General features: G+C 42.6%; 1 protein-coding gene across 2 annotated transcripts in view; it reads left to right on the plus strand.

The window, feature by feature from the left end:
* Nucleotides 1-14,137, plus strand: part of LOC106572010 (ras-specific guanine nucleotide-releasing factor RalGPS1) — a 284,633-nt gene that overhangs the window by 220,429 nt on the left and 50,067 nt on the right. For both annotated transcript variants that reach the window (XM_014145707.3, XM_014145728.3), the window contains exon 9: nucleotides 9,470-9,607. In XM_014145707.3, coding sequence (XP_014001182.1) covers nucleotides 9,470-9,607 — 138 coding nt within the window. The remainder of the gene's footprint in view (nucleotides 1-9,469; nucleotides 9,608-14,137) is intronic.

The raw sequence follows: 14,137 nt of genomic DNA on the forward strand, positions 1-14,137 counted from the left end.
CCAGTGACAGTGGGCAGGTCAGGTCGCTACTCCAGTGGACAGGGTACATTGTGTGATGTTAATATCGGACTCCATGAGTGTTAGCTGTGGTAATATCAGTCAATGTTTATTATCAAAATGAGTTTCCCACTTGTTGTTGCAGCCTGATGGGCTACCATCATCATGTTCTCCCTGTGATTTACAACCAGACCTTTTAAGCTGCACCATAAAACACATAGACTGTCAGTGGTTGGACTCCAGTAGGATGAAATTAGTTTTGTCCTTGAAATACTCAATGGTCCCATATTCTCTTGAAGTCCTAAATGACACCATGTTCCCTTTATAGTGACCAGGGCCCATAGCGCTCTGGTCAAAAGTAGTGCATTAAAATAGGGAATAGGGTGCTATTTGGAATGCCTCCACTGTAGACATCATAGAACTCATAAGGGCAGTAGGTAACCTAGTGGTTAGAGCGTTGGTCCACAAACCAAATGGTGGCTAGTTCAAATCCCCGATCTGACAAGGTGAAATATACCTCTGTGCTCCCAGGGTCGCCGTCAATTGCTCCAGAGTTGCTGTTGATAATGGGTGACCCTGGCCGTGACCCCACCCTCAGAGGGTGTCTCGGGGGGAGTTGGGATATGAAAAAAATAAAAAATAATAAACATTTCCAAATGCACAGCTGTGCATGTGGTGTTGAAATCATTGTAGACAATGATTATTATCATAAATCATTGTATGCTCGTTTTCCACTAACCCATGTTCCTAAGTGTGATAAAATCTCGCTTTTGTTTTCTTCGTCAACTTCTTGGCTCACTGTATAGTAGATTACATCACTGTATAGTAGATTATATCATTTTGTGGTTAAAGAGCAACTGAAGGCAATAAACAACTTATCTGGTAGAAAACAGCCTATATGGCATCCATATTAGTAAAAAATTATAGAATCCAGTGTCAAAATTGACTACAAAGTGTAAATAGGATAATTTTGGTCTTAAATTCAGTCTCGTCCAAAACTGAGATTTGCGAGATACAGTAATTAGTAAAAAATGGTGTGTCACGGAATGAAGGGTTACCGTAACAGTTTTCCTTGGGTTGGATTTATTTCAATAATGCCTACAGCTGGCAGCACCAAGTAGTAATCAATTCAGAGCGCACCTGCACATGACCCGATCGTTATGTTCATGATCAATTTGGTTTGATATTCGATATCCCTATGGCGCTAGTTAGGGACCATCAGTAAAATGGCACAATGTACATGGGCTAGTTAGGGACCATCAGTAAAATGACACAATGTACATGGGCTAGTTAGGGACCATCAGTAAATGACACAATGTACATAGGCTAGTTAGGGACCATCAGTAAATGACACAATGTACATGGGCTAGTTAGGGACCATCAATAAATGACACAATGTACATGGGACAATATTTGTAGATGTCAATACCTCCAAATTTCAATAACATAGCCCCTTTACATGGCAGATTTGGGCACTGTGATAAGTGGCAAAATTGGAACCCAGTGGCTGTACAGTAACACACTATAAATGACGTCAGAGCTCAGGCTCTGCACTTCACATTGCTGTAATGTGAAGTGCATTATTGGGCGACTTGTGCATTATAAGTGCTAATTGGGCGACTTGCAAATGTTTTGTTGTCTGAGTGAGGGAAATGCTGTCAATTTTTTAATGTAGGTAATTTATCAGATACTCTTATCCAGAGAGACTTACAAAAGCAATTAGTGTTAAGTGCCTTGCTGAAGGGTACATCGCCAGATTTCACCTAATCGGTGGCTTGGGGATTCAAACCGCGACCTTTCGGTGACTGGCCCAACGTTCTTAACCACTTGGCTACCTGCTGTAAATTTAAGAAGACTCGATGTAATTTCAAAGATGAGACATTGAGGATTATAATAAATACCGCTTTGCTGTTATACAAGCAAACCAAACACCCGTGAATCCAAATGTGCACTTCACATTTCCATATCATAAGAGTGATGTAATATATAGTTCAACGCTTATGATCACTATGGTTGATGTACAGTTACATGGCTTCATACCCTGGGTCGTTCTGAACAGAATGAGCCTGTTGGATATACAGTTACCAGATGACATGGAGTCATACCCTGGGTCGTTCTGAACAGAATGAGCCTGTTTGATGTACAGTTACCAGATGACATGGAGTCATACCCTGGGTCGTTCTGAACAGAATGAGCCTGTTGGATATACAGTTACCAGATGACATGGAGTCATACCCTGGGTGGTTCTGAACAGAATGAACCTGTTTGATGTACAGTTACCAGATGACATGGTGTTATACCCTGGGTCGTTCTGAACAGAATGAGCCTGTTGGATATACAGTTACCAGATGACATGGAGTCATACCCTGGGTGGTTCTGAACAGAATGAGCCTGTTGGATATACAGTTACCAGATGACATGGAGTCATACCCTGGGTCGTTCTGAACAGAATGAGACGATGTTTGTCTATTGTGATAAATTCACTGCGGAACACGGCACCTGAATTCACTCATGACCTCTTTCTATGCTCATCAAAATTATAATCTGTTCCTCTGCATTGTGAAAGCCTAACTCTGTAACATCGTGTTTTATGACTTAGCTAGTCATGTTGGCAATAGAACTGACTTTTAAAACGATGCCCACCTGATCCAGATTGTGATTTATAATGAATGGGCTGTTTTTGGATTGAGTATACAACAAAAGTAATTGTGTGATGGCGGGGATGCAGGGCTGTGATCAAAACAACTACCAGTGTGTTTGCTGTAGTTCCTGAACCGCTCAGCTAGGAGAGCTCAAATACGCATCTTATAGTTGAATAGTCTTCTTTGAGTCATAAAAAAGCATTGAAATGACTTAGGAACTGTGTCCACCTTGGAGAGGTGTGTGACCACTTGGAGTCTCCAGTTAGTCCTCTCACTCAAACCCTTGTCATTTTTTTATCTTATCACAATGTATCCAGAGTATTTTCAGGTTTCGTTATCAACAAATAGAATCAACAGTGCAATGTTTAGATTCAGTCTTGTCTCAGGGTAACTGTTGTCGTAAACTTTGGTCTAATAATTTCCCCATGATCTCCAAACTGTTCCCTACCATGCTTATGCATATGTATTTCATATTTCTTCTGTAAGAAACATTTTAATGGAGGCCAATTCAATGGAGGCCAATTCCCATCACTGTAAAGGATTAAAAACCTCTAATCAACTATAAATTGTAGAAATGTTGAAAGCATTTAATGAGACAACTCAAATATGTGCAAAATGAAAATATTGTTCCATTTACATTGTGTAATATATTGACGGTCCCTAACTATCCAAAGTCAAGCCAACTTTGCCACGGTCGCACACCAGCCGGCTGAAGCTAATAGATGAAAGAAGTTGGCTAATACCAGCTAGCCTAGGTGACTTCAAGACAGAGTGAATGTAAAAACGCTTCCCACGTGCGAACACACACGAGTCACCCACATTAAACCATACCCCCGAAGACAACTCTCATTAGGCTTCAGTAATGACCGCTGCATTTGTTAATGAACATAATAAAAAAAAAAAATGGCCAAATCAGTAAGTTCAGCCCCCACTTTAAGCTGCTCTGTCGTTCTCACCGTGAAGTGGTTGTTTTCCACGTTAGGGGGGTTTGTTTTTTGCCTGTTGTCCATTTTTTACGCATGGATTTTGGCATGCCACATTCTGAGCAGCTCTACTTCTCCCCAAGAGGGACAGCTAAGGTTTCAGGGCTGTAGCTCAAAGCAACCTTTGACCCCAGTCCCTGCTCAATACATCTCAATCTGCTCTCCTCTTCTCATCGCATTCGTCTGAGCTGACAAGGTCGCCGACAGAGGTGACAAAGTCACCGACAGACACTTTGCACATTTTGACACTAATCAAAAATGTCTTCTACTCCGCTTCAATGGTCGGGCCCCTGTTTAAACCAATTAGGGGGGGCTATGGAAACATGTGGGATATATTGTTGGGGCAAATGAACCGCAGCTGCTGAAGTGGTCTAGTTATGTGTGTGTAGATGGGTGACGTCTCGTTTCTATACAAAATGTCTTCCAGAAAGGTGTGGAGAGATGATGCCAACCACCTCACCTCGCCTCCCTCTTTCCCCTGGGTCGTGGCCAAGTATCGGCCTGCTCCCCCAATCACCCTGAAAACACAACTGAACCATTCATCCTCTGTTCTCCTCCACTACTCTCCATACCTCCACTGACAGGCCCATTCTCCTCCACTACTCTCCATACCTCCACTGACAGGCCCATTCTCCTCTGTTCTCCCCCACTACTCTCCATACCTCCACTGACAGGCCCATTCTCCTCTGTTCTCCTCCACTACTCTCCATACCTCCACTACTCTCCATACCTCCACTGACAGGCCCATTCTCCTCTGTTCTCCTCCACTACTCTCCATACCTCCACTGACATGCCCATTCTCCTCTGTTGTCCTCCACTACTCTCCATACCTCCACTGACAGGCCCATTCTCCTCCACTACTCTCCATACCTCCACTGACAGGCCCATTCTCCTCTGTTCTCCTCCACTACTCTCCATACCTCCACTGACAGGCCCGTTCTCCTCCACTACTCTCCATACCTCCACTGACAGGCCCATTCTCCTCCACTACTCTCCATACCTCCACTGACAGGCCCATTCTCCTCTGTTCTCCTCCACTACTCTCCATACCTCCACTGACAGGCCCATTCTCCTCTGTTCTCCTCCACTACTCTCCATACCTCCACTGACAGGCCCATTCTCCTCTGTTCTCCTCCACTACTCTCCATACCTCCACTGACAGGCCCGTTCTCCTCCACTACTCTCCATACCTCCACTGACAGGCCCATTCTCCTCTGTTCTCCTCCACTACTCTCCATACCTCCACTGACAGGCCCATTCTCCTCTGTTCTCCTCCACTACTCTCCATTCCTCCACTGACAGGCCCATTCTCCTCCACTACTCTCCATACCTCCACTGACAGGCCCATTCTCCTCTGTTCTCCTCCACTACTCTCCATACCTCCACTGACAGGCCCATTCTCCTCTGTTCTCCTCCACTACTCTCCATACCTCCACTGACAGGCCCATTCTCCTCTATTCTCCTCCACTACTCTCCATACCTCCACTGACAGGCCCATTCTCCTCTGTTCTCCTCCACTACTCTCCATACCTCCACTGACAGGCCCACAGTCTGACTCGAAAAACAAACAATGTTCTTATTTGCCTTGTTGTTGTTGTCCCTCCTTCCAGAAAGATGTGGAAAGATGATGCCAACCCCCTTGCAATTTCAGGGACAACAAACAAAGACTCACCGGCTTCGCTGCCCACATGTAAACGCAGTGTGACAATGTATACACATGCCTTATCGGTGAAAGTAGATGGTTAGGATACTGAGTGGAATGGTAGGAAAAGTCTGACATCCATTCAATAAAAAGGTCAGCAGATGTTTTTCCAGGTTGCGTTTCATGCGTGCCATGTTTTTCCTCTGCACAGAATAAGGGCAGGAAATGGGGAACAGTCCTTGCCGCTTCTCTGCTAGTTTTGACTGTTTGACACATTGCAGAGCACGGTGTGTTTTGACTGTTTGACACATTGCAGAGCACGGTGTGTTTTGACTGTTTGACACATTGCAGAGCACGGTGTGTTTTGACTGTTTGACACATTGCAGAGCACGGTGTGTTTTGACTGTTTGACACATTGCAGAGCATGGTGTGTTTTGACTGTTTGACACATTGCAGAGCACGGTGTGTTTTGACTGTTTGACACATTGCAGAGCATGGTGTGTTTTGACCTCTTTGACACATTGCAGAGCACGGTGTGTTTTGACCTCTTTGACACATTGCAGAGCACGGTGTGTTTTGACTGTTTGACACATTGCAGAGCACGGTGTGTTTTGACTGTTTGACACATTGCAGAGCACGGTGTGTTTTGACTGTTTGACACATTGCAGAGCACGGTGTGTTTTGACTGTTTGACACATTGCAGGGCACGGTGTGTTTTGACTGTTTGACACATTGCAGAGCACGGTGTGTTTTGACTGTTTGACACATTGCAGAGCACGGTGTGTTTTGACTGTTTGACACATTGCAGAGCACGGTGTGTTTTGACTGTTTGACACATTGCAGAGCACGGTGTGTTTTGACTGTTTGACACATTGCAGAGCACGGTGTGTTTTGACTGTTTGACACATTGCAGGGCATGGTGTGTTTTGACCTCTTTGACACATTGCAGAGCACGGTGTGTTTTGACTGTTTGACACATTGCAGGGCATGGTGTGTTTTGACTGTTTGACACATTGCAGGGCACGGTGTGTTTTGACTGTTTGACACATTGCAGGGCATGGTGTGTTTTGACTGTTTGACACATTGCAGGGCACGGTGTGTTTTGACCTCTTTGACACATTGCAGGGCACGGTGTGTTTTGACTGTTTGACACATTGCAGAGCACGGTGTGTTTTGACTGTTTGACACATTGCAGGGCATGGTGTGTTTTGACTGTTTGACACATTGCAGGGCACGGTGTGTTTTGACCTCTTTGACACATTGCAGGGCATGGTGTGTTTTGACTGTTTGACACATTGCAGGGCACGGTGTGTTTTGACCTCTTTGACACATTGCAGAGCACGGTGTGTTTTGACCTCTTTGACACATTGCAGAGCATGGTGTGTTTTGACCTCTTTGACACATTGCAGAGCATGGTGTGTTTTGACTGTTTGACACATTGCAGAGCACGGTGTGTTTTGACTGTTTGACACATTGCAGAGCATGGTGTGTTTTGACCTCTTTGACACATTGCAGAGCATGTAAAAGACCAGGTGTACCACTCATTTGCACAATAATTCATCCTTTTTATAATGTTACTCCAACTATCAGGGCAGCAAGTCATACATGCCACTTCTGCTGGGAGGGTTTAATAGTTTTCCTTTCTGTGACACCATTTTGTTTTCATTCAAACATGTGAAGAGCATAATATATAAATAAATATATAATGCCTTCAGAAAGCATTTTTTTACATTTTACATTTTAGTCATTTAGCAAACGCTTTTATCCAGAGCGACTTACAGTAGTGAATGCATACATTTCATTTTATTTATTTTTCCCGTTGTGGTCCCCGTGGGAATCAAACCCACAACCCTGGCGTTGCAAACACCATGCTCTACCAACTGAGCCACACGGGACCAAAGCAGTCACGTGCAGAGGGTGTACGGATGTGCCGACTTTGTCATACGTCAGACTGAGAACTGGTGACAGTGTCCAGTATGTGGAATGCACTCGGCAAGGCAACCTACTAGTGTTCTGTTGTGGTTTAATGTTTATAATTAGTGTGCGAGAGAATAGAGGGGGGTGGGAAGTACTTTGCAGCATTTTGTGAATGTGTAAAATCCTAGGCCTCCAGCCTGTAAAACAATAGCTGGCTGTACAGGAGGATTATGAGACAACACATGCCCAACAACAAAGACTAAGACAGCCTGAACTCCAACACAACAGTAAAGCTCAGCATTGTGCTATGAATCTCTAGCATTAATTTCCTACCGCGTTGTATACGATCAAACAGACATCTGTTATGCTGTAGATTCACACAGACAGCATTAAGATCTGGGTTCTGTATCACTGTCTCTTTTATAAAACGGGTTACATCTTAAGACCTTTTGTGCAAACTGTATATGTTTCCAAGATGCATGACAACCGTAGCGGCGGGAAAAAACAGACACGTCTGGAACAAAGAGCCTAAATGAACTAAAGGTTAACAACAGACACATCTGGAACAAAGAGCCTATATGAACTAAAGGTATGTAAAGGTTAACAACAGACACATCTGGAACAAAGAGCCTATATGAACTAAAGGTTAACAACAGACACGTCCTGAACAAAGAGCCTATATGAACTAAAGGTTAACAGACACATCTGGAACAAAGAGCCTATATGAACTAAAGGTATGTAAAGGTTAACAACAGACACATCTGGAACAAAGAGCCTATATGAACTAAAGGTTAACAACAGACACGTCCTGAACAAAGAGCCTATATGAACTAAAGGTTAACAACAGACACGTCCTGAACAAAGAGCCTATATGAACTAAAGGTTAACAACAGACACGTCTGGAACAAAGAGCCTATATGAACTAAAGGTTAACAACAGACACGTCTGGAACAAAGAGCCTATATGAACTAAGGGTATGTAAAGGTTAACAACAGGACAAGATTAAAGACTAGAGAATATTGGAACCCAGGAAGAAAATCTTGATTTGATTTGTTAACTTCATTTTTTTGCTTAACAGTCTCACAAGACTAAAGAGTACTGTACACAACGGTATGTGATGTCCATGGACAGCTTAAGATAGCCTGGTTAAAGCACTGTGAGCACAGCTTCCTTACCTGGTTGAACCAGACTGGTTTAGGAGGTAAATTGAATGGGAAACCAAGCAGCCGTACAACATAAGACTATAGTGAAATAATCTGGTTTGATCTGGACTAAGAGGAGTGACACACAAAGCTCCTCAATACGGTTGGGTGGTATGCAGATGTTCATACCGTCATACCGTTTCTGTACCATACCGGGGTATACGGTATTACCGAATGTGCACAGAAGGGGGCGCTATTTCATAAATGTTTTTATTTGTATTACTTTATTTATTTTATATCTTTTTTTGGTGCAGTTGTTAATTATATTATGTGGATGGTGTATCAATTCACCAAGTCACTACAAAGATACAGGTGTCCTTCCTAGCTCAGTTGCTGGAGAGGAAGGAAACCGCTCAGGGATTTCACCATGAGGCCAATGGTGACTTTAAAAACAGTTACAGAGTTTAACGGCTGTGATAGGAGAAAACTGAGGATGGATCAACAACATTGTAGTTACTCCACAATACTAACCTAATTGACAGAGGGAAAAGAAGGAACCTTATACAGAAGACAAATTGTCAAAAACATGCATCCTGTTTGCAATAAGGCACTAAAGTAAAACTGCAAAAAAAATGTGGCAAAGAAATTCACTTTGTCCTGAATACAAAGCGTTATGTTTGGGGCAAATCCAACACATCATATCACTGAGTACCACTCTTCATATTTTCAAGAATGGTGGTGGCTGGAGATTAATTCATATTTCAGCAGGACAATAACCTAAAACACAAGGCCAAATATACACTGGAGTTGCTTACCAAGATGACAGTGATGACAGTGGCCTAGTTACAGTTTTGACTTAAATCGGCTTGAAAATCTGTGGCAATACTTGAAAATGTCTGTCTAGCAATGATCAACAACCATCTTGACATAGCTTGAAGAATTTTAAATATTGTACAATCCAGGTGTGCAAAGCTCTTAGACTTACCCAGAAAGACTCACAGCTGTAATCGCTGCCAACGGTGATTCAAACATGTATGAATACTTATCTAACCAAGATACTGTGTCTGTGACAATTTTAATGAAGCTGGGCACAGGATCCCACTAACTCCTTCCCTTCCTCTGGTTCCTCCCCTCTCCCTTCTGCAGGCATCTACCTATTGGACATGATCTATATCGACTCGGCCTATCCGGCATCGGATAGCATCATCGAGACAGAACAGAGGACCAATCAGATGAACAATTTGCTGAGGGTGATCTCTGACCTGCAGATGTCCTGTAAATATGGTAAGAGTACAACATTTCCCTAATTTTTACAGACAAGTCAGCTTCGCCACACAACTCAAGTATAGATTAACAGTCTTCGGATGCCAGGTTAAGTAATACATGGTAAAAAGAAGGAAAGCCCGCTATATGTTAGGTCAGTTATTTTATGTATGTTAGCAGCAGCAGAGGTAAACCAAGAGACATGTTTCAGCAACAGAAGGCTATATAAACTCACCAAAAAAAGAAACGTTCTCTCACTGTCAACTGCGTTTATTTTCAGCAAACTTAACATGTGTAAATATTTGTATGAACATAAGATTGAACAACTGAGACATAAACTGAACAAGTTCCACGGACATGTGACTAACATAAATGGAATAATGTGTCCCTGAACAAAGGGAGGGTCAAAATCAAAAGTAACAGTCAATATCTGGTGTGGCCACCAGCTGCATTAAGTACTGCAGTGCGTCTCCTCCTCATGGACTGCACCAGATTTGCCAGTTCTTGCTGTGAGATGTTACCCTACTATTCCAACAAGGCACCTGCAAGTTCCCGGACATTGCTGGGTGGAATGGCCCTAGCCCTCACCCTCCGATTCAACAGGTCCCAGACGTGCTCAATGGGATTGAGATCCGGACACTTCGCTGGTCATGGCAGAACACTGACATTCCTGTCTTGCAGGAAATCATGCACAGAACGAGCAGTGTGGCTGGTGGCATTGTCATGTTGGAGGGTCATGTCAGGATGAGCCTGCAGGAAGTGTACCACATGAGGGAGGAGGATGTCTTCCCTGTAACGCACAGCGTTGAAATTGCCTGCAATGACAACAAACTCAGTCCGATAATGCCGTGACACACTGCCCCAGACCATGACGGACCCTCCACCTCCAAATCGATCCCGCTCCAGAGTACAGGCCTCGCTGTAACGCTCATTCCTTCGACAATAAACGTGAATCCGACCATCACCGCTGGTGAGACAAAACCGCGACTCGTCAGTGAAGAGCACTTTTTGCCAGTCCTGTCTGGTCCAGCGACGGTGGGTTTGTGCCCATAGGCGACGTTGTTGCCGGTGATGTCTGGTTAGGACCCGCCTTACAACAGGCCTTCAGCCTCTCTCAGCCTATTGCGGACAGTCTGAGCACTGATGGAGGGATTGTGCGTTCCTGGTGTAACTCGGGTAGTTGTTGCCATCCTGTACCTGTCCCGCAGGTGTGATGTTCAGATGTACCGATCCTGTGCAGGTGTTGTTACACGTGGTCTGCCACTGCGAGGACGATCAGCTGTCCGTCCTGTCTCCCTGTAGCGCTGTCTTAGGCGTCTCACAGTACGGACTGTCACGTCTTTGGCATCATTAACCTCTCGCCACGGTTCACACTATTCAACAGCCAGTGAAAAATCAGAGCGCCAAATTCAAATCAACAAAATGTCATAATTCAAAGTTCTCAAACATACAACTATTTTACACCATTTTAAAGGTACACTTCTCCTTAATGTAACCACATTCTCCGATTTCAAAAAGGCTTTACGGCGAAAGCATAAAGTTAGATTATGTTAGGACAGGTACAACACAAGAAAAACCACAGCCATTTTCCAAGCAGGAGAGGGGTCACAAATACCAGAAATTCAGCTAAAATTAAGCACTAACCTTTGACGATCTTCATCAGATGACACTCCCAGGACTCAATGTTAGACAATACATATATGTTTTGTTCGATAAAGTTCATATTTATATGCAAAAACAGCATTTTACATTGGCGCGTGATGTTCAGAAAATATTTTGCCTCCAATACTGCCGGTGAAATAGCACAACAATTTACAAAAATACTCATCATAAACGTTGATCAAATATTAAACTGTTATTCAAAGAATTTTAGATAACCATCTCCTTTATGCAACCGCTGTGACAGATTTAAAAAAAGCTTCATGGGGAAAGCACACTTTGCAATAATCTCAGTACGCCGCTCAGAAACATACACTAGATACCCGCCATTTTGGAGTCATCTAAAATCATAAATAGCATTATAAATATTCACTTACCTTTGATGATCTTCATCAGAAGGCACTTCCAGGAATCCCAGGTCCACAATAAATGTTGTTTTGTTCGATAAAGTCCATAATTTATGTCCAAATACCTCCTTGTTGTTTGCGCGTTCAATAAGCTACTCCAAATGTAGGAAGCGCGCCCAAAATTTCACAACGAAAAGTAAAATAAAAGTTCTATTTACGTTCGTTGAAACATGTCAAACGTTGTATAGCATCAATCTTTAGGGCCTTTTTAACATAGAACTTCAATAATATTCCAACCGGACGATTCCAATGTCTTGAAAAACGTTTTGGAACACAGCTACCTCATCACGTGAATGCGCGCCAATGAACTCATGTCCTTCCCTGAGTCACCAACTCACCGGCCTTCTTGTTCGCTCTCTGTTCACTGCAAAAGCCTGAAACTAGGTTCTAAAGACTGTTGACATCTAGTGGAAGCCTTAGGAAGTGCAAAATGAACCCTAAGTCACTGTGTGTTGGATAGGCAATGACTTGAAAAGACTACAAGCTCCAGATTTCCCACTTCCTGGTTAGATTTTTCTCAGGTTTTTGCCTTCCATATGAGTTCTGTTATACTCACAGACATCATTCAAACAGTTTTGGAAACTTCAGTGTTTTCTATCCAAATCTACTAATAATATGCATATTCTAGTTCCTGGGCCTGAGTAGTAGGCCGTCTAATTTGGGTACGTTTTTCACCCGGCCGTGAAAATACTGCCCCCTACCTAATGTTTTAGGAGTGTCATTTGAGGAAGATTGACAAAGGTTAGTGCATAATTCTAGCTGGTTTCTGCTTTTGGTGGCGCCTGACCTTGAATTGAAAATGGATGTTTGTACTTTTGTGGCTATGTACTGTCCTAACATAATCTAACGTTATGCTTTTGCCGTAAAGCCTCTTTGAAAATCGAACAATGTGGTTAGATTAAGGAGATGTTTATCTTTTAAATTGTGTAAAATAGTTGATTGTTTGAGAAATTGAAATTATTAGATTTTTGATGTTTTGAATTTCCAGCCTTGTTAGCAATCCCGACTCGGGGTTCATTGCTAACCTGTAGCCTCAACAGGTTAAAAGTGAAGACTGTTATTTTATCAAATCAATTCTCTGTAATTATTTTTACGTGATTAAACTAATCATGTAAATGGAATTAACTAGGAAGTCGGGGCACCAAGGAAAATCTTCAGATTACAAAGTTATATTTTTTCTAAAGATATTTTAATATCTGCTCAATTAGTCTTCTTATTAATTAATTATCCTTTACCTCACGTCAGTCTCATTCCAAACGTCGTAAATTGTTGGTTATCTGCACGAACCCAGCCTTAACTATGAATCATCCATACAGCAATTGTCTTAGGTAGTAAATAAATGAATAACTAAATAATCACAGAAATGCATAAAAAGATCTGTTACTAACAAATGATAGGGAAGATTCTCTAGTGGGCTAAGCTGATATGATGGCTTGGTGGACAAAGGGAAGTGGGTGTGGACTGAGTGGGAAAGACAAAAGGGATCACTGCACACACATTTGATAATTATATTAATTGAAATGCTAAGCCTTTGCACATGAACGCTCACTCATTCGGAAATAATTGCAATCAATATATATTTACGCCCAGGTGTCGTTGTGATCTCTGTTGGAATCGTCAGTCCGTCTGCTGGAGAGTCAGTTCATCCTTCTCTCTCTTTTGTTTCCCTGAAGGTCAAAGTATTTTGTGGTTAGAATGAATACTTCAGAGTACCATTCAGAAATGTTCTCATAGAATAGATGTTTCGGCGGTTGTCGGTATCCGCATCCCAGGTTTACATAATTTCTAGCTGCAGACTAGTAATTAGTATCTAAGATTTGCTCTTATCCTGTAAGGATCGATAGTCTCAGAGTTGAACCATTTCCTGCCATGTAGCCAATGCTCCACGTGGTATGGTTAGGAATTCAATAACTATTTGCAATCACAGCTCACGCTGTGGGTTTGCTTAATCTTGGTACTCAAACCTGGGCCACCTCAGTTTCCACCGAGATACGTGTGGTCTGAAGAGGATTTTGATTTAGTTCAACTTTAAAGGGAATTACAATTATCTCCCATTAAAGGTTTATCATTACATCATTTCACAAATAGTTTCATCTTTACTCATTCATTGTATACAATAATTAGATGCAAACCTCATAACGGAGGCGCCTGTATAAACAGAGTTAGGTTAATGTGGCTGTATTGTCTTTCATGAGGTCACAAACATGAAACAAAACGGACCAGGTCGTAGCTGGCATTTCCACCGACCATTTACACATTCTCCAAAATATGGGTATTTTTCCAGTCTCAAATTCTGGAATGTAGTAGAATTTGGCGGGAGTTCCTTTGTTCGACTGTGGAACTCTCTCTCTCCATACTGCATGAAAAGGGGGAGAGAGTCTCCGCCAGGAATTTTAGATAACAGAACCTGGGTTTAGGAGAGAGTGAGAAGCTATGATCTATACCCAGAAAGGGCCACATCATGACAGGACATTGCAATTTATTG

This window comes from Salmo salar, chromosome 01 (genome assembly GCF_965601325.2).
Source record: "Salmo salar chromosome 01, fSalSal1, whole genome shotgun sequence".
Classification (NCBI taxonomy): Eukaryota; Metazoa; Chordata; class Actinopteri; order Salmoniformes; family Salmonidae; genus Salmo; species Salmo salar.